The following is a 21,531-nucleotide window of genomic DNA, read 5'->3' on the forward strand; positions in this document are numbered from 1 at the left end:
ATTTACCTCCAAATCTCAAAATGGTCTGTGCAATAAATGCGTGTTGTGAAGCCAAACAACGGTTTCGTCGCTGACAAACTAATCAAACCACCGTTGTGTCCTCAATAGAGGCTGTTTGCTACTGCTGTGCCGTGGTATCTGAAACTACAGTAGGTGTTATCAGGTTGGTGAAGACTGGCTGCAAAGCGGCAGAATAAAACAGCGGAGACCAGAGCTAGTGGAGAAGGAGTCTCTGAACTGCCTCTCTCCTCGGTAAAATCTCAGCCTATGGATCTGAGCAAAGGAAAGAGCTGCCTGAAGTATTCATACTCCATTTACTCCTACCTATCAAGCTAGCTATTTGTGGGTGTTGGCTTCCAAGTGTAATCACAGTAACCTTGAGGAACAGAGAATTAAGCCCCAGGAATTTTCTTACACATAGTGCAAAGGGAGACAATGCTCCTTGCTGCACTGCCTCCTGTCCCTGCGAAAGCAAAAGTCACCAGTGGCATTTTACCCATAAAACCCAGGGATTCTCTACAAAGACAGAGCAAAGATGAGGAGAGAAAAAAAGAAAGATATGAAGAAAAATAGAAATGGGGTCTAAAATTAGAAAAAGACGATGGCTGCTTCCTAGCATTTTAGGGTAACAGAAGGATGCCTAAGAAATTAAAAAAAAAAAATCAAGATTTCTTAAGAAATTCAAGTATAAAAACATCGCCTCTTTTCTACACAAAAGGTGTCTTCCTTAGATCTTGCACCAATATAATAACTAAATCCTTATTAGACTCTCAGTAGATTTTTTTGTAATTAATTAAGGCAATAAGAAAAGGTGCGCCTTGTTCTCGTCTAACACCAAAAGCAATCGGAATAATAATGATCTCTTTCCTGTAACTCCCTCTTGAATTAACCTCTCAATTCAAAAGGTTCACCCAGGCCCAGTCAATCTCTAGGAAAACAAAGCAAAGCGAGACGGACACAGACTCAGAAGACAGACTCTTTCCTCCTCCCAGCAGCTGCCAATTACCTTAATTAACAAATGCAGATGCAAATGATATGTAGAAAAAAGAAAAAGGCAAAGATACATAAAGGTAAGATCACAGAGTTTCACTCTGAACATTCTGGATCCATTTTTAGTATATTGTGTGGGGAATTAGGACTGTTACTCTCATTAAGACTATCTGGAATTGTATATCTAAATCCCCATGCACCAAACTGGAAATATATATATATACCCCTCTGAGAATAGCTAGAATTGCAACTGGATGACTAGCAATATATGTTTTTTCTATTATCCCAGCTGAAGAAAGACTTTAAGACTAATGAACAAAGACATGTAAGTGTAATGCTTTGGGAGATACAGGAGAAGGAAACTCAAAGAAAGGGAAAGCAGAGTGACTCCATTAATAAAATTTAGAAAGTATATACCCTAGTTGTAAAAGTTCAACTGCTTACAGGAGGAAAAGTTATGGAAGAAAACTGTAACTGCATTTGGACAAAAGTCATTTTTGCCTCTATGCAACAAGAAAAGATGACAGATCAATTCTTAAATAATCACTTGCTTAAAACCATATGACACTGGAGGAGTTAAAAACAATCTGTAAAACCGAGGATAGATTTTTCAAAAGCTCTTTTTTTTAAAAGAAACCTTGATCTCTGAGTAAAATGAGTATATTGTTTTACTGTAAAGTATCTTTTTACATTTTCCTCCCTCTCCCTTTAGGGGGTTTTGGTAACAGGAAGCGACCTTGTGTTACAACAGGTTAAACTTGCCTTTCCTTGAAACAGCATCAATTCAGGCAAACATACATTTTTCCATTGTTACTACGTATTTTTTTCTTTTCACTTTACAGCAGCATAAAGCAGTTTTTCCTACTTTTACATAAAGCTCTTCCCAGCATATCATTTTGGGTTTTTGACAATTCATGACAAAGTGAGTCTTTGCAATTGGTCAAAGATCATTTCAACAGATGACCACCGCCACGAACTCGCTACGACCACCAAGCACGTCAGACGCGAGGAGACAGGGAAAGGAGAGGCACGGGGCTGGATTCACCAAGCGTCATTAATGCTAATGCGAGCAGACACCACCACCATCACCAGGCTTTACCTTGGAGAGCACCTGCTGGTTTTCACAAAAAACCCATCCCCTGAGCTGCTGAGCTCGCCCAGATCTCCCCAGTAGGGTCTGATGATCTCCACAGCCCGAGCAAAGAGGGCAGCAACTACCGTTCCTTAAACTTAAGGAACTTCTACCAGCTCTGAGAGGTAGAAAAAAGAAGTTCGAAGAATCTGCTCTCTGACCGTTTTAGCCAAGTGGCAGCGGCTTGAAAATACCCAGGCACCCTGGGTTGCTACCAGTCCTACAAGGCTCTCCTCGGAGGCGTGAGCGGCGTAGGTCATCTGCAGCCCGCGCTTGCCTTAAGCAGGCACGTGGTGCTCCACCGTGCAAAGAGCAACAAGGCTCGAGCTTCATGATGACACAGAATGATGACTCATTTCCTATTGTGAACCAAGCATTATCTGTCTGAGTAAACAGACTGCATTATCTCAACAGCCTGTTAATGCAGAATAATGGAAACACTGAGAACAATAACAGTATTATTAGTTATTTCAGTGTTTGTCAAGGCATGGAAGATAGGAAGGGCAATTCGTTGTTCAGAGCCCTGCCAAAGAAAGGATACCACTTGTAATCAGCCAACAAGCAGCAGAAGCATCACAAAATCCAGGCGTTTATACTAGAATTTCCACTGACCAGCGCTGAGACCTATGTCTAAGTAATAAAAAAAGTAGTGGTGGAGCTTTAAGGGCAGTTTGCACAATATCTACCTGAGTGATGATCTACCAAGTTATTTTATGAATGATGTGCAAGGTCAGGGCATGAAGGAATGGTGAAAATGGAAGCTTCTGGTTGTCAATGGGTTTGGTTTTGCTTTTTCCTTTTTTTTTTTTTGAAAGAAAGGTAGGACTCCATGGGATGCTTTAACTTTGCATCCCTAATCAAAACACAATGCTTGCCAAGGTTTTGGATTTATCATTCAACAGAGGGTCAGGACTGGATCTTAAAAAACAAGGCTGGGCCCCATCCTCAGCTCCAGTCCCAGAATCATCATGATCGAAAGTCAGGGCAACTTTGCAAGCTTAAATCAGGAGAGAATCAGTCCTGGTTGCTCCCAATGAACGTGTCATTGCAACTATACTCATGCTTCTTCAGACAGCCCTGGCTGGCAAGGATAAGGCTTAATTTTCTCAGCTATATCAATATCACCTCAAACTGAAAACCTAGATTAAAAAGAATTATCACTAACAAAAAAGGTTTTTCTCTAGCTAGCTGTTTTGGTTTTTAAAATGACATTGACAGCTGCAGACACATTTCTCAGAAGGAAGATGCTTTCTTTTTGCAAAAGCTAAAACTTGACCGCAGAAACTTGTAATCATTGAAAAGAGCAAGCTTATCAAGTGCACCTAAGAACGATTAGGTTTCAAACCTATAATCAGCCCAAAGTAGGAAGAGCCTCTTGATGTCAAGAAACAGCTTACTTACATAATGATTTTTGCAAGATGATAGTGTAGTCCAACACTTGGTTTCACAGCAAACAACTCCATAATGCAGCTAATCAACTGCATATAATAAGAAGCGTCTCTTTGGTGACTTTTGATCTATTTTCTCCAAATACTTTACAAATAATTAATCCATTTTCTCTTTTGGTGTTAAATAAGGGAACATCACTTTAAATATGTAGCTAATGCATAGCAACATGCTGTTTGGGGCAGGATGTGACGCATCGGTTCCTACAGCGCGCTGAGAGGTTTGGTGGAACAAGAGTGTAATCTGAAATGACTACACCAGCAGAAAGGAAACGTTTCTGCTTGGCACCTGCAGGAGATCGTCTTACACTTTGAATCATGACAGCATATTATTGCTGCAGAATATTTTAGTGGTCAGGAAATAATCCACCCACATTATTTGATTCGACTGCTTGCACCAGTGAGCTCCCCATACTCAGCTGGTTTATAATAGCTTTTGTGCATTTTTGCTACCCTTTGCTTCCTATCCGCTGGGGCAGGATAAAAGAAAAAATATTCCCTTTTCATTAAAGCTTTCATAATTTGGAGTTTGATCAAGCACCTGATAATTATTTTCTCATTCAAGATAATGAATCTTACATTTTAGGCTCACATCTCGAATCATCTTTTTTTTTTTTTCTTGTCATGCCTTTTTGGCCATGCTGTACCAAAGCAGTGTATCAAACCAAACACTCCCAGGCAATGGTCCTTGGACTAAAAGGATCTCTGTTAATATTGTTAAGAAAAATCACAGAAATGGTTATTGAAAATATTTTGAAATTTGCTGCTGTACTTACGAGACAGTCTTTGTAACATCTCAGAGTCAGGCATCTGTGTTTGCATTTCAAGAACGGCATGCTAGAAGCTGCCATGCTCTACTGTACTGGGTCAAGAAGTAATGTGATGCAGTGTGACTCTTAAAAAAAATATTCAGGCTGATTCAGAACATTTAAATGGCACCTGGGATTTGCAGGGTAAGAAATTTACTGACCACTTGGTATTCCGAGCATGTCAAAAATAGCAAGTTATTCAGCTATTTCTGATAATTTACCACAGCCAGACTGAGCCAAGTACTCATTTCACAGACTGCGGAAGAGTTGCTCCTAGTTTATAACAAGTGTAAGTAAGGGCAGGATTAGGCCTTTTACTCTAACGGTGTCGTGCAGTCACTGAATGAACATAGCCTCTTTCTTTTAATCATTCTCTTAAAGATTTTATTATTTGGTCTTTGACTACTTTCCTTGAACGTAGTAAGGAGTGACCACGATTGCCTCCTCTAGAGTCTTTCACTTCAAACTGTCTTGCATTTTTACCAAATGTGGCAGATCAAGACAGAAATGGTTTTTATTTTGGTCCACCCTGAACAAGATGGAGAACACTGGAGAATCAAGCTTTTAACTTTCATATGCCAAAACAAGGAGAACTTCACTTTAGTTTGGGTCCTCATCAGACAACGATTAGTTCTGGAAAAACATGCTAATTTATCAGCTTCATTTATGGAGAAATCACAAGCTTTCTTTGGAAATTACAGTAGGGAAATGGAAGCAAAGTCTCGCATTGGGCTCATGTCCGTAGCAGCATTAACAGTGAGGACAGCAACCTCTCCATCCTTCTGCCATCAAAAGAAATGATGGTGTTTCTAGCTGGCGGTTTTATTGCTATGCCCCAGAGTACAGAAGTGAACCTTTCGTCAGTGAAAGCCATGCTTATGAAGGTGTGGAGCTCCTTCAACTCCACTCAAATTATGTTATAATCCTGCCCTCAAACAAGTGCAAGGAGAAAGGGACTCCATAGCTGCTGCTTGTCTCAAACAGCAGAGAAGCTGTTAAAGGACAATTAGTTGCATGTGAAAATAGGACGGCTCTAATCACAGCCAAGGTCGCCGAGACACCTAATGAGCTTCTGTCGAAGCACCCAGCGCATGACTGACAGCAGCCTAGGGGCTGCTTCGGCTTTCGCAACCTTGAGTATAAACTCATAGCCCACCACACCGTTCCCTTGGTCTTCCTCGTAGACCTGACGAGCCCCATCCCTTCCCCTCGTCACACCAGATGAGGGGGGAAAAGCTCACAAGAGTCGTTTGAAACAGTGATCAAAGCTCACGAGCTTGCTACTCCATGCAAGTGAAAAGACCTTCCCGAGGACAGGGGACATCCCATCGTAAAAAAATGAAAAAGCTCCGAGATAAGGCTGGGGCAACTGCTACCGTCCGTCATGCGGCATGGGGTCCATCCTGCGAGGCAGGCAGCAGCTTCTAGACTCACTGATAGCTACCAACACCTCACCCAATTTTTGATATTTTGAAGGACTGTGTCCTCGGTTTCTTATCATCCAATACATTACATAAAAGCCACGTTGCAATGTGACATAGACCCTATGACACGAAAGGTTTAGACTAAAGAAAACTGTCAAGCCTCCGTTTTAAATTTATACCAGATGAAGTGAAACATCAAAGGAGCTCCTTTTAATGGGCTTTTTAGCATGTGGTCCTTTGTTCTTAACAAGTCAGCACCAGCTGCTATTTCCATAATACCAAGTTATTACCATCGCTGGCCAGACTTGGCTGATGCAGATCAGCGTAGCTTCTCTGAAGGCAGGTATTTCTGCTGGTTTACATCAGCCGAAGGTCTGGCTCCTCATGTTTAGCAGGTGCATGCTAAAGTGAAATCTTCTGTGCCATATTTCACATTCTTCCTGTCTTCGCCACCACTACTGCTATACACGTTCTCAGGCTGGAGAGTTAATTAGCATCAGCTGGAGCTACTCAAGTTTCTATACAATAAATTCCATATGGTAATGAACAGCTTTCATCTAATTATATCTTGGTCAAGAATATATATATTTTTCAGCTAATCTTGTACTCTGGCTTATTGCATGGTGACTTTCCCATAAACAGGAGATGAGGTGAGAACACCAGATATGCCTACATTCATTCATCACAACTTTTAAAATGGTATTTAATAACTTAAAGTACAATATTATTGAGGATCTTCAGTCTGAAGACTGCCAACATTAGCCCATCCTGATTACCATGAGTATATTAGTTTAAAGGTAACCTACAGGTATTTTCTTAATACACTGAATGTCTCAAATATGAGGGCTATTCAATCTATATTTAAAATTAAAACATTATTTTGCATTTTAGGTAACAGCGTATCAAAATCCAATAGCACCAAGCATTCTGGTGAATGATAGGCTTAAAAATACTTTACACCATTACAAATATCAAATATTTTGATTATGAATTAATATATACACCTGCACACACACACACACATACACATCCCTTCATAAAAATTTTAAAATACCATCTTGAAATAAATCATAAGCTAGTTATTTCCCTTTTAGCAAAAATTAATAAAATGCTGCTGGCTTCAGCACTTGTCAACGAAGCTCTTGTTTAAGTAGGAAACCAAGCCTGTAATCCTCTGGGGCTGTTCAACACCCCAAAAGGCCAGACCCAACTTCAAGTTTCCCTATACTCTGTCTTACGTTGCTTTAATTAAATAAATGATGCTTTCATGTCACCTGCCATTCTCTTTGGGAAAAAGTATAACCAACTACAACGCCACCTCTCTGTTCTCTCTCACTGTTTTCCCTATTTTGAGAGTATTTTATATAGTGGCTTAATTCCTGGGACTTGCTCTTCCATAATTTCCTCCAGTTTTCCTCAGCATCCTCCAAGTTTTCCTGCATCTCAACAGATGGGCGCGAGAGCCAGCGTAGCACCGGCCATCTAAACTGCATCTACGTTTCTCTCCACCTTCCCTAATAACTCTGCACAGCGGTTTTAGGCATGACAACAACAGGAAAACAAAAGTGTAGATTTTATAATACCCGAAGTGTTGGCTGAGACTATTTCAGCTTACAACATAGCTGCAGTTTAAGATGATCAGACATTGAGAAGTTTAAGATGATCTGAGCTTACACAGAGCAGTTTAGATGTTAGCATTTATAATCTTACAAAGTAAAGTGACGATTTTGTTTAATCAAAAGGTCAAAATGAATTTAAAAGCATCCCATTTTCTTCTGCTTGCCTCTTTTTAATAATTCAATATAGAACTAAGCAGGTAATGTGTTGTAATAGATAAATGGAAAACTAGATATTCAGGTGGAAAATATTCTTTGTGAAAGGTAGGTGAGAAACTGAGATTAAAAGATGCTCCTGTCTTCAACAGAAACGAGACTAATCTTTTCATTTTTCACTTACCTTGTACTTATAAGACATCAGCTACAAAAGGTAAGGGGCATTGCAGCGTTCACTTAAAAGCAGCATTAGCGAGCTCTGACAACTTGTTAGGAATTACGGGCGAAGTCACAATGGTGCCTGTTTATCCCCCCCCACGAGGACCTCACAGCGAGGTGTCTCCAAGGTGGGAGCAGAGCGCCGGGGCGCTGCCAGCCCCACCGCTTCCCTCCCGGGAGCGCAGGGCTTTCGGTGGCGACTTTTCTCACCAAGGCGCACAAACGCTCTTTAAGCTGCCCGAGGGATTTAGATGCTGAGCACTCATCGAAAATAACCACATTTACGTCCTACAGATCTATGCCCTCACGTGGCTCAAGTCTGACTTTGCGCATAATGTGGATTTTCCAGCACTTATCCCGTTCCTTGCCGGACAACAGAAGTAAAGCGTCCAAAGCAATGCAGCCAGTGCAACGTACAGTCCGCAGAGGTAAAAGCACAAGGTGGTAGTTCAACTTTGGGATGATATAGCATAAAACATGGTTTTGAACACAAACTGAGACTGGCGGTTTTGAATTTCTACATATAAGTAACATCCATGAGCATTGTCCAAGATTTACATTTCCTAAATATGCCTATAAATACGCCTTTAAGTGGCACCCTGTGGAAATGTATACCTCTGGAGACTATCTGGTCCAGCCTGTTGAAAGCAGGGCCTTACATTAGGTTATCCAAGGGCCATATAAAGCCAAGTTTTGAATATTTGGATTTGAACATGAAACAGTATGAGTAATACTATACGTGTAGTTGTCATTATGTTAGTAAGGACCCATGAAAACTTAATAAAAGACATCCCAAAGAGCCCATGACTCGGCTGGCCCCACAGGAAACAGCAAACCTGGCCCTGGTTCCCAAAAAACAGACAACTATTTGGGTGCTCGTTCCCTTCTGGGCCCTAATAAGACAGACTGCACAGCCTCGAAGCCATACAGAAAAGTCTAGCCTTAAATACCATTTTTCTATTGTTTTGGCCATGGTGATGCTATTACCATTTGTAATTTTGCTGGCAGGAGGCCCTTGCTTACAGGTGCAAGCTAACATAAACTCAGACTTTCTGGGTCATCAAAAACTTAACAGACGAAGCACTCTCTCCTCAGTTCCTTCTTCAATAGCACAACTATCTTAAAGTATTGCCAGGCTGAAAAAAGTTGTTTGCTGCCTCTTCTTTGCTAGTGCTTCCTTCTTTTTTAAACATTTCATTTTGCAGACATTTCAGTTCATGAACATACAATAAACCAAAGTTTGAATGGATTTCATCTGAAAAACATTGGAGAGAAAATATCTAAGACAACTGGAAATCAGTAATGGTATGAAGGACTTTGCCGGTTTCTAAAGCAGCGTCCTGCAATAAAGGTCTTGCAGTTTTGAGCTGCATACACAGAAGAGCTACAGCAGGAAGGTAATGGTGTCCTGTTGTAGCTTCATTTCTTCAGATTTTTAAAACGAGTTTAGACAAAAGCCATATAACAGTCCATAGGACTGCACCCTGCTGGCTCTGGCCTGGGATACTTGACCCACCAGATCTCCCCCATCTCTCACTTTGCTGATTCTGGCAACTAAAGAGAACTCAAGGTTTCATTTCTCCCAGGTTAAAATCATACCCATTGGCTTTCATTTTAATGAGCGGTGTAGATGCCTCATGCATTTAACTAGGTTTCTTATCATTTGTCCCATTTAATGGTTGACAGCTCTTCAAGAGCCCATTGCTTTGGGATGCTGGGGAGAAGGACTGCTGTTTTGGAGCACCGTGCTGGCCGTGCAGGCAGGTTTCACACAGGAAAGTGGCGGTGAGCTGATAAACACATATATTACAAAGGGTCTGATCAAGAAAAGCGCATACATTACATTCTACATCCTTGCGCACACAAATGGTGGAAGCTGTTAAACAAGGTAACACCTCCCACACATATTTACACCTGCATTCTTGTGTGCACAAATGGTGGAAGTAATCTTTTAAAAAACAGAATTTCTCAGCTGGTTACCTCACTCCTTTCCTCTTTTCAGTAAGACTGGGGAACTATGAATAATCTCCTGCTTCACTTTCTAATTACTACTAGTAAAAGTGATTTTTTCATGGCCACCACTGTATTCCAAGCCTAGGGAAATCTCAATATTATTTTAATCCTTGTTTCTGTAATATGTCACAGAGAGACCTTAAACTGTCTTGAACAAACCCTTGAATACATAGTACTTCCTATTAAAACTTTAGAAGGACATTGTTATTTCAAATTGGGCTACTATACAACAAAGCCCAATGGCTTCATTTGCTGGTGTCGGTCAGGGAAAACCCCTCTCCAGCCCTCACCACCTTGCATCTCTTTACCCTCCCTTACCAGTGGTTGCGGTCTCCTGCTCACCACTGTCTGTCTTTTACCCTTCAGTTGCACCAGCAAACTGCCTGGATTATATTTAAAAACACGTAAGAATTAAACACCCAGCCAGGGGAACCCGAGGGTGCTTAGCCCCATGGCCCCACGCTGCTTTGATTTAAGGGCCTGACTCCAGAGTTGCCAACGCCACCAGTTTCTCTCTGCCAAATCTTGGCTCTGTTGATGGTTTCTTTACGATTAAAGCAGGAGGCCTCTGAAAAAAGCAGCACCTCCTTGCTGTTTTTACCTTGATGACGGCAGGAGTGCTACCACACACCCCAGGCAAGGGAAAGCGAGCGCAGCAGCAACGGGAAGGAAGGAGCAGCTCAGCCTGGATTTTACACCGTGTTCTAGCAAATGCGACAGCCTGCAACTTTTCATCTTTCTCTCTCTCCTTTTTTCTTTTCATTTGCAAACTGGGAAGATGAAGGTACAAATGAAGCTTATAGCTCACATAAGGACCATTAGATCAAAAAAGCCGTATAAGCACAACGTAATTGCAATTAAATGTAGCCCAGGGTCCCAGGGTACACGGGGACCAAGCTCTAACCTCAGCGCCTTTAGTAAAACCAGACTCCCTCATTGACATTCCTCCCATCCCCGTTCGCTTCCTGTGGAGTCAATAAACTGAGCTGCAGTTATTCAAGTGCACTGTAAAATAGCGGCTGCAGCCCACTGCAGTGGCAGCTACACCACTCAGCGCACAAAGCAATCCCCATACTACCTTCTCCTTTCCTGAGAGCAATGTTGCGAAGAAAATTTTATGTTTGCAAAATGCTTGGAGATATTTGGAATAAATGTGCTAAAGAGCTGTGAAACATTTACCTGGAGCCATTAGTAATAAAGGTCCGGGTTTATGACTATGGCCTTCTAAATTAAAGCTGGAAACAAACTCATATTTAATCATAAGGAGCACAGAACCGAGCTCAGTCCAGCCATTTCCTTCTTAATCTCAGACTTTGAAACTCAGCCCTTCCAAAAAGAAAGACCTAATTTTCAGAGGCTGCGTATTTTTGGGAACAAATATTTAACTTAGGCTTGTAAACACTTGAAAACAGAGGTTTCCTGCTGAAAACTCACGCAGAATTTTCCTCCATCATCTGATGATGAGTGGCATGCATCACTACCATGGCAAATGTATTTATAGTAGTCCTGGAACTTAAAATGTCTGGTTTATGCTCTGACTCATCATGCATTTGCAGAAGCACGGATTATTATCTGCTCACATAAAATCATCCTGGTGAGTCTGTTCCAGTATGAACCTCTGATCTGTCGCACACAAATCACTTACCTGCCTCATAACTTGGGCTAGGGAGCTGGATAGAAAACGTGGTGCGATTGTTGCCAGACTGTTTATTATCTTCTTTCCTTATGACTATTACATTATTAGATCCTTTGGGTATATCCACAAATGCTGAAAGTTGAGAGGGACAGACACTTTTCAAAGGGCATTTAGTACCCAAATAGCCCTCATCTGTTGTCTGGTTTTTAATTACATTATTTTCTATTAAATCTGCACTCCAGCTTGCTCTGAGTGGAGTCTTGTTTTCTCCTAGGAGCTTTGACTTAAGTATCTCCTCTAATGGCTCTCCATTAGCTATGCCATCTACTCCATCTGCTGTTAATCTAGACGAACTGCAATTTATATGGAAGGACAATGCTGATCTATGAACTATTTGGCGTTTAATTCGAGGTGGGTCAATGCACACATGGAGTGACTTGTCTAAGTAATAGATAGTATTTGGACACTGCTGGGAAAGTCGAAGATGAACACAGGAGGTGAACGAAGGTGGTACTTTTTCTCTCCAACCGCTGCCTCCAAGGACCACTCTGGTCTCTCCGTTTGCAGAGTCGAAAAGCCGGTCTCGAGGCTCACCACGTAACCACGAGCACGATTCAGAAACCTTTAAGTCGGCGACGTTGCGGTTCGCACGAGACCCTTGGCTTGGAAGAGGTGCGCCCCGGGGAGCAGGTCCGGCCTCGCTCGCCGCCGCAGGCGCAGCGGCAGCGCCGTTCCCGCGAGGCTGAGCCCCCGGCGCTGGGGCGCTCCAGGGCCCACCGACTCGCCGAGCGGTAACGGTTATGGAGGCGAACCCTCTCTGCCGGTTTGGACACCGGTCTTCCTCCGCGACGCGGGAGTCTGCTCGAGCCACAGCGTCTTCCAAAGACGCTCGAATTCCTGACCTGCTGGGAAGCAACGTGAACGCGCTACGGACGTCGACTGAACCACGATCAGCCGCAGACTGCTTCGCAGGATAAGCACCTGCGTACGTTGGCAAAGCAGATCCATTTTCTTTTGACTTATTCTCATCCGTCATCTGTGAAATGACCATGGGTGAAATCAATTTTGCCTTTTGTGATGCCGGAGATTCCTGCAAATGAAAAGACCCAAATTATCAAAATATTCTATCATAATATATGTAACTATTTCTCACTCACCATCTATCACACAAGACAGTTTTGTTCACGGTTTCTTGTTAGCTCTCTACTCAAGCTAGCTCTTTTGTCATTTAAAAACACACATTCTTAATAATCAGCTCTAAATTGTCTGGGCGAGTACTGTGAAAACTTGGTCACTCCAATGCTAAAACGTTAAAAAGCGTTAACATTAAAAATTTGCATTTTAAACTATAATTTTCAGTATTTAACCCATTGGTGCAGTGGGGATTTGTGGCTGTTGCAGTTGTTCGAAAACGGACGTATCAATGGCAGTTGGCACTTTCAGATTCCGAGCTGCTCTTTCACGATGGTCTGCCGGAATTTTAAATGCATTTAAATGTGTTATGGATCATTAGCCTGAGAGTACAAATGTGCCATCATGTGCTGCCAAGGGCATCGAGGTCACTGCTTCTGCACAAGATCATCAGTTATAAGCATGGAAGAAACTTCTCTACGGTCCCTCCCACAAAAGCAACACAATTTCCCACAAGGGCTCCGGGTACTATTTTAATTCATTAGTTCCCTCTTGTTTAACGTTGCTTGGCCAGATGACTGGTTACGTAAGTCACGTGCACTAAAGCATCTGACCTAATCTCTCTGCCGCTGAAAACCGGCTGATTAGGTTGCTCCAGCCCATGTTCTCCGGTCTCCCCACGCTCATAGAAAAAAGCCCGCCGAAGTGTCACGTAACTGCTGCGGATTAGCGCCACGGTGAAAGCTCATTCGAGTGCCTCCTTCACGTTGATACGACATACATGTGCTTTATCTGGGCTCATGATTTACACCAGGACAAAAGTTCTACAGAGCCGTAAAAATTAGTACTCCGTGATTTGTTATCCAAGGCAGAGGCCTGAATGAAACCGGGTGACAAGTGACAGGAGCGGTTTTTTCCTGTCTTTAAACAGACAGGGGGTGCCGGAGGGGTCTAGGAGATATTTGGCAGCCTGTGTTGCTCATGTCTATTGTGAATTCATCTCAGTGATATCTGAGCATCTATCATCTAATAATCAATTTAACAAGTACTGATGAATTTGGATAGTGATAAAACACATCCACTTTAATACATAGCCTGAAGAATAAGAGCTAACTGGTGAAGCTAAAGAAATACATTCACTTGATTTTTTTCCCCCGTTAATTATCGCTATTTTCATTAGTTACTGGGCTGCCACTCTTCCTAAAAGCAGGTCGTAGGTGTTGGCTCTCTGCTTTGGCTTTGGCCTGTGCCTCCTCCTCCTGCTTGCAGGCTTCACAGTCCCGTGTCTCCCTCTGCAACTCTTTCTGTAGCTGCTCTTCAGTGAGGGGACCCCAAATAGGGAGATGAAGAGTTTACTAACGGGGTGAAATGCCACGTAAATTTTCTCAGTTCTTTAAACCAGCTGCCTGTGGTTTTGACAATTCAATAATTTCACAGCCCCAGGGAAAGCATTTTCTTCCTTCTCTGTCTCTTCCATGGTTTGTAACAACGTTTGCGTCATATTTTCTGCACTGTATTTACTTCCACCCACGGGTTTAAGGCCTTTGCATGGCTTCCAGAGTTCTCCCTTTCCCTTAGATTTTTGCAAGGCACTGAAGAAGAATGTCCCTTGAAATACTTTATTTTGGATGCATCTCATGTCCTCCAGTACTTTATATGACATTTATTTCTTAAGTGCTACACAGATGGAAACCTCCTGCAAGAGTCCAAAGGCATGCAAAAAATGCTTCTGATTAGCTTCAAATTCATGCACTAATATTTTGAACAGTAACTTGTTTTGCCTTTTTATGCTGCAGTATTCAGATTACTCCCTCCTCCCAAACTTTGACAAAGAAATGGATCTTTAAGGTTTGACCAGCTGATCCTATGCTTTTGGGGAGTTTTCAAGCTTCACTGCCTATTGTGAGAAAATATGCACTTACACAAAGAAAATCTGGTGAACTGAAAACTTCAGGCTTTATCTTGAGAACGTCTGAGAGAGTATGCTGCTATCTGGGAAACCACTCTGTTTAGTCTCCTGGGACATTTTTAAAACCCCCTTTTCCCCCCAAGAAAACATGCCTTTTTTTCCCCCCACCAACAGAACGCTGCCTAACGAATCAGAGCATTTTAGCCATCGTTTTATTTGGCGTTTCTGCTGCCTGAGCTGTATCTAGCTAACCAAAACCCGGCACAAACACACTGCTCAGCGAGCGATGACTGTTTTTTAAACCCGAATGCATTGTGCTGACCGTTCTTTAATCATTATTTATTTATTTTACCTCCGTGGAGCTTGAGTTTCTCTCTGCAGCACTCCCCCTCTGCAGGCCTGTGACTGTCCTTCGAGTGCCAGTGCCCCATTGCTTTTGTTTCACTGCTGGGGGAAAAAACGGAGAGAACATATTATTTTCAGTGTCCTGGAGGAGACAAGCTATAAAATGTGGGGTTTAAGTGGGGCGCGAGCAGGGGGGAAAGCGCTACTGTAAATGATCTGATTGGCATGGGATCTGAGGGATCACGTTTCTCCCCTTCCCGGCAGAGTCACTTGAAACGCTGCTGGGATCCTGTTGCCGAGCTCTGGTTTTGGAGTCTCACAGCACGTCCAGGTCGGACCCGACGCTTGAATATCTCTGCTATTGATTTCCCTGACTTTAGGTCTGCGTGTGAGGGAGTCGGGGCAGATGGGGAACGTGAGCTTCAACAAATTCACTTTTCTGTAGCCTGCAGAGCCTGAGAGCGCACATGAACATGTAGATGGGGCAGATGCTATGAGACTGATTTCATTTAGACCAAGTCCCCTTCAAAGCCAAAGAACCAAACGAATTTTAAATCATATTCACAAATACTGTGATATCGTAACATTTCTATTTCAATAATAGCTATTACATCATTACACTGATCTCTGACTAGATTTTGTTTTCTGTGAGTGTTAGTTTTGTTGCTGGTTTTTACAAAGAATTAATTCCCATATAACAGGGAGTCTGGGATACTGCAACAATGCATCACTACATTCACTGCCAGGAGTTCTGCCAGAAATTACGTTACTTCCTATTTTGTAATAAGCATCTGAAATTAATTTAGAAAAATTCTCTATGTGCACTGAAATCTCCTGACATTACCGGCTGTTGCTTTACAGCAACAAGTCACGCCACTGGTAAGACTTTATTTAGGCAGTTTGCCACAGAAGTTGATAATTTTTTACTAACTAGAATTTCAGCTTACACATAGCATTATATTAATAAAGGAACATCAACCACCTGCACTTTAGAAAGTGCTTTTTAAAGTGTATCCGCCACAGCAGGCTTTATGCATCTCTGTGGCTGCAGGTAAGCAGCAGAAGGGAAAGAGGGGGAAAGAGATCACCGTCCCTCTCGCAGCAAGGGGTCTCCTTCAGCATCCCACCACGGGACAACAGTCACAAACTGCTAATAGGATGTTTGACGAACCTCCTGCTTTAATGTTCACGGTTCAATGACTCTGAATGTCCTCAGAATGACCCTACTCCAGCCCATTTCTAACCAGTTTTCCTCCTTTTGGAAATAGCGCTGACGGGCTCAGACTTCCTCGTGGGACTCGGGCTCCTCCATGGGGGGGTTTTACTGCAGCAGACTTTGCTGCTGCGACTTTGAGAGACACCAATACCATGCTGTATATCCATAGCTGGCATAAGAAAAGAGGTTTGCTCTTGTCACTGAGCAACAGAAAGTCCCAAACGACACAGCAAATAGCTGGACACATTAGCCGCAGTGAAAAGAAGGGGAAAAAAGGAATCCAGAAAGTAGGGGGAGCAGAGGGCCCGCAACAAAAGTTTTGGCAAGGAAGTAACGCGTGGCTGAAGTCAGTGAAAATCCCGTGAACCCGACCTGGCACCGGACCATGGCAACTGCTGGCACAAAACACGCGCAAGAAGCCCTTGGCCTTGGGGCCTGCTCCTTACCTTCTTCTGCTAAATAACGAAAAGAAAGTGCAGATCTTTCGGGGAAGGACAAAATCCACCTGTGCCCACAAACAGTTGACTGGGGTAACTACTGAGTGATTTTTATGGAAGGACTATTTTCAGTGTGCCAGTTCTCTGGTGAATTACGTGTGAATACCTTCATGATGAGGAGCAGCTCCATACCCTGGCTCACTTCTTAAAATAACTAAATAGGGGATAACTTACAGAAGAGCATAAAGAATTTGTTGGGTGTTTAAGAAAAGACCTCAGAAAATCCAGAGGTTTGACAAACAAAGTGCACGTCATTAAAGCGCCAGCATTAAGTTATCAGTGTTTTCCTCCAACGCTTTACAGTAGGAAAGCCACACTTATCTCGGAAGGATCCGTGCAGCAACAACAGGCAAACACTAACTTGCGAACGTCAACCAGCGTGTGCAAGGAAACCCAGAAGGCTGGCTGGAGATGAATCGAAACCAGAAAGGCGTGTTTTGCCAGATGGTCTTTCATGAATTTCATTCAAATGTATTTTAAGCACAAGAGAAAGACTGAATACTACAGGGTCAAACAAGAACATGTTGTCAAAGTCCACACAGTAAATTATATATAGTATGTAAGTTATTGTTATCAAAGTAACTGCCTGTGACTAGCAATCCACAGACAGACTTCACACAGAGCTCTTTGGAATAGAGCAGTTCACTCTTGCTTATTTAGCTTTAAAAAGTGGCTGTTTCTACAGCAGTAGAGATAGGAAGAAGTGAGGAGGGAAGAAGAAGAACAGGAAATATTTCTCCTTTGCTAAATCATTCAAAGTGGAATTTTGCATTGTAGTTTGTACCATATCCAGTGAAATGACATACTCCACACTTGTATTACTACAGGAATCCTATTGTTGGAAAATACTCAAGCCTGGCAAGTCGTTCAAGTTAGTTTGCTGAAACGGGTTAAATGACAGTGAGGACAAAAGTTCTAGTAATTTTCCTGATATTAAATATATTTTCGGAAGCTTCACATTTATTAATTCACGTCAGTAGAACAAATAAAAATAGCTTACGGAAAGAGCTTGAATCTCCGTGTCTGAAAGGAAGACACTTCAGGGAGCGCAATGGCTTAGATGAGAAGTGTGTGTCAGACAGAGTACTCACACGTATTCTCCTTGCTGACAAAACACGTTGTGCTGTAACTCTTGTTCCACAAGAAAATACAAAGCACAGTATTTCCCTGCTGCGCAAGCATGAAAGAAATGGCATTTCAAGTACTTTCCATCTCTGTGGGGAATACGAGGAACTTATTTCTACCCACGCTGAAACCCCGAGGACTTGTTTAACCTTCGCAGACCTCCTCTTCCCACTGCGGCCCACCTTGGCAGCCGCTGCGCTTCCCACTGGGAGCTCGGGCTCGCACCAGCGCGCAGGTGGGAGATGCGACGACTGGGAAGAGGGGAGCGGGCATGGGAACGTTGTCCTATTGCATCTCCACCCTTTCTGTTTTTTTTCCCCCGAATACTGTTTGCTGAACCAAATGATATGCTCCTTGGCAAGGCAGCTGGACATCCGGCTGCAGACCAGGGTTTTCCTAATTACAGAGCGCAGCTGGAACCGATTCTCCTGGTCTCAAGTGTCTCAATGTTTGCCTTGGGCCAACTGGCAGCACGCTCAGATAATGATTCGGAAAAGATGTACTCGGAAATCAGCTTGCTAAAACACAGATAAACGGCAAAGGTGCGGACGCCGGTGCAAAATAGCGCACCGCAAGTCTCTGGCACGCACAGGACAGCCCAGCTTGCAGCCAGCCAGGGTTTCTTGCAAAATTTGAGGGAAACTCGTGAAAACTGTCCTCTCGTAACACTATTTCGCCAGCAGTTTGGGTCTTTGCTGGAAGCACAGCATGCAGATTGGCGAGCTGGGGGAGGACGAGCTGGGGTCTTTGATGGCAGCCAGGGGCAGAGCTGGAACGGTGGTAGAGCACCGGCTCTCCGCCTCATCCCCACGTTTGGTCTCGAAAGCTACGTTTCACTCACTGCTCATATGCCGAGCAATTTCAAATGCGTGGCATCATGTCTGATCTCTTGCTCTGTGCTCAGATTCCCACTGACAGCGCCCGGACCGGGCCTGCCGTGCCATCTGACTCCGCAAGCATCTCCTCACGCAAACTCCTCCGGAGGCTCCGACAACCTCTCATGCTTCCCTTGAAACATGGTTCAGTAGAAAAGCACTGCAGGACACATGAACCAACAAGAAAGGGAAAACTCCTCCACATCACCAAACAAGGATCTTTTTTGTAGCTCCCCAGCCCCTTCCCCTGTCCCTAAACTGCTGACCAGACGGTACATCTCACACAACACTTTCTTTGTGAAATACCTGGAAATACATATATACCCGGTTGCCTCCCCGGTTTGGGGCCGCAGGGCGTCCCGGCGCCGTGCCGGCAGCGCGGGTGCTGCCGTTACCCGGACGCGCTCACCAAACTTCCCCCTCAGAACTTGGAAGCTAAATGACACCAATGGCTCGCTTGGAGGGTCGTACACAAGAGCTAGGACCCAGCCACTAAAAATTTGAAATCGTTTAAAAACCCCTGTTTTGGGTCTTTTTCTCCTTTTATGCATTATTCCTACTGTAAGTTATCTGCAGATAAACTGTATCATTCAAAAAGATTGAAGAAATTCATTTATACATTACGCTGTTTAAAGCACTGGATTTGTTTAAATTTTCTTGTGACTTACTTGATTCCAACACCTGAGGAACCCTTGAGGAAAAAAGTGTTGTCATTAAAGATTCACTGCTCTCCCTCCCAGGAGAGGCTGGAGAGCTTGTAATTCTCTTTTTCAAATCCGAAATGAGTCATCCGGAAACCCACCCGGACATTACAGATACGTCTAAGATGAAAGCCAAGTCAGAATAAAGACCAGAACCAAATTCACTTCTGCTGGTCTTCATCATATGTCATAAAGAAACAGTAACAACAACAAACAAAAATGGTAGAGAGTATTTTTTGTCCACTTTGAACTAAAAATAAATAACCAAGCTAAAGTCCGCATGCAAAGCACTAAAATAAAGGTTTTGCCGGAACTAGAGATAGACAAAGGCTGGAAGTCCCACCTTGTATCTAAGTCCCTGCTGGTATTACACTGATTGATATGGAACCTGCTGCCGAATTTTGTGCCTTCAGCGATGTTCTCTGGAGCCTTAGCACTCGTAGCGTGTTTGGAGTGAGCTAGGGAGCTCCCAGCTAGGGACCACGCTGTACCTCTTACAGTACCTTTGCTGCTCCTCTTAATGTAAGAACCAGGCCCCTACTTACGATGGGGGTCAAAATGCAATATGGGTTTAAGGGGGCAGAAAGCAGCTGCCAGCGCTTTTCTCGAAATCTTTCTCGTAGTCGAAGCAACAAAACGCGTGCAGTAAGAACGAGTGCCTTGCCGCAAAGGAAAGTGCTTGAACACAGTTGCACAAAGATAATGCTGTTTCAAGGTAGCTTCACCGGGGAGATTTTCAAATCAGAGCAAGCAAAGCAGCCTGAAATCACTTCTGCCTGAGCGGGATTCATTATGTAAACAAAACAGAAAAATATTTTCTTAAGGTGTCGGGATGGATTTTCCTCCATTACAAGGAGCATCATGAGATTTGTTAACTGAATTATCTTTCCCTGCTTGCACACCTTGAAGCTGTAGCTGGCTGCCTGCAGAGATGATTACAGGATCTGCCACGGAACGGACAAATGAGTGCTGCTCCGCTATCAGAAAGCCAGGAGTCGTAAATCTCTCGTTATATGTGCCATTAGGAGCAAGGTGCTCATCAGGGGGCTAGCAAGAGCACACGAATTGCATCTTGAAACCTATGCGTAAGAAGAAAAAAAAAAAGGTCTTTTCCTTGTGCATTGCTATTATTCTTTACCTTCACTTAATAAAATCAGAAGTGTTCTCCCTGGGGAATCGCCCCCAGCACACCATCGCACACGCACACAAAGCTATCTGGATAGATTCTTCATTTTCTCACTTTTTTCCCTGTCTCCTCCTCCCCCCAGTTTTGTTTTCTTTTTTAATTTTCGGAGGCATGGGGAGGAACACATTCATGGGTTTCTCTGGGCAGCTCAAGCTTATGCTAACAAATCTCAGGTCCTGGAAACAGCGACTAACTCGCAAAACCTGCCGGAGCCCAGCTATACGGCTATAATTCAGGCCAAGGTTTCAAATGGGAGCACCCAGGGAGATTTAAACGGGCCTGGATTCGATTTCTTTAGCCTAAATAACATGGTCCGTCACTGGAACTCCCTGATGTGGCACTTCTGAGATGGGGGCTGTCGGGGAGCGGGCGGGCAAAGGCAGCCCGGTGGTGACCCAACGGAGGTTAAAGGGTGACAGAGGCTCTGCAAACCCACCGCTGACACTGCACGGGCGGCGCGGGAGGGAAGGAGGACAAGAACGGGGCGGCTCTGCGGCCGTGCCCTCCACCGTAAGAAACGTGGACGCTGACTTCTAGGTTAGACCATCGTGAATAAAGTGTTTAAATAGGAACACTGGATGTGTCCAGAAGTCCGTACGGAAAAGAGCGTAGAGAAGTGGTAAAGATGAGTAGTGGAGGAGAGTCCAAATCACATCAAAATTTAAGCTTTTCAGGTTTCACTTATCTTTGTAATTTTAATGTATTCTGAATGCTTCTCCTGGGTCATACCTTTGCACTAAGATTCATTAGAATCCATTGGAATATTATTTGGCTTAAAGACCATTGAGCACCTAATGTGCTCTCAAAATAAAGGCATAACTAGCAGAAACTTTCCATTCAGAAAGAGCTACCGGAATGGATCCTCAACCCCTCTCAATCCCTTTCATAACATTTTAGTGAGGCCATGCTTTTGAAATCACATCCTTTTTTGAAAATACAGCAACATTTGGGATAGCCATAAAATTCTTAAGCGCCTGTAAACATGACAAATATTATGCATAAGCAAAAACTCAAGCCAAACAGAGTATATTTATAAAGAGTTATTTTAGCATTATTATGTATGTTCATGTAAAGGCCATAACATTCACAGAAATTGATTGCACAAA

At 43.3% G+C, this 21,531-nt stretch overlaps 1 protein-coding gene across 1 annotated transcript in view; it reads right to left on the minus strand.

Annotated features, from left to right (window-relative positions):
- Positions 1-21,531, minus strand: part of C7H10orf90 (chromosome 7 C10orf90 homolog) — a 62,446-nt gene that overhangs the window by 15,647 nt on the left and 25,268 nt on the right. Inside the window, exons 2-3 of the mRNA XM_067299628.1 lie at positions 14,833-14,927; positions 11,450-12,530 (exon numbers count right to left, since the gene is read on the minus strand). Of these exons, the coding sequence (XP_067155729.1) occupies positions 11,450-12,530; positions 14,833-14,927 (1,176 nt within the window). The remainder of the gene's footprint in view (positions 1-11,449; positions 12,531-14,832; positions 14,928-21,531) is intronic.

Source organism: Apteryx mantelli, chromosome 7, assembly GCF_036417845.1.
Source record: "Apteryx mantelli isolate bAptMan1 chromosome 7, bAptMan1.hap1, whole genome shotgun sequence".
NCBI lineage: Eukaryota > Metazoa > Chordata > Aves > Apterygiformes > Apterygidae > Apteryx > Apteryx mantelli.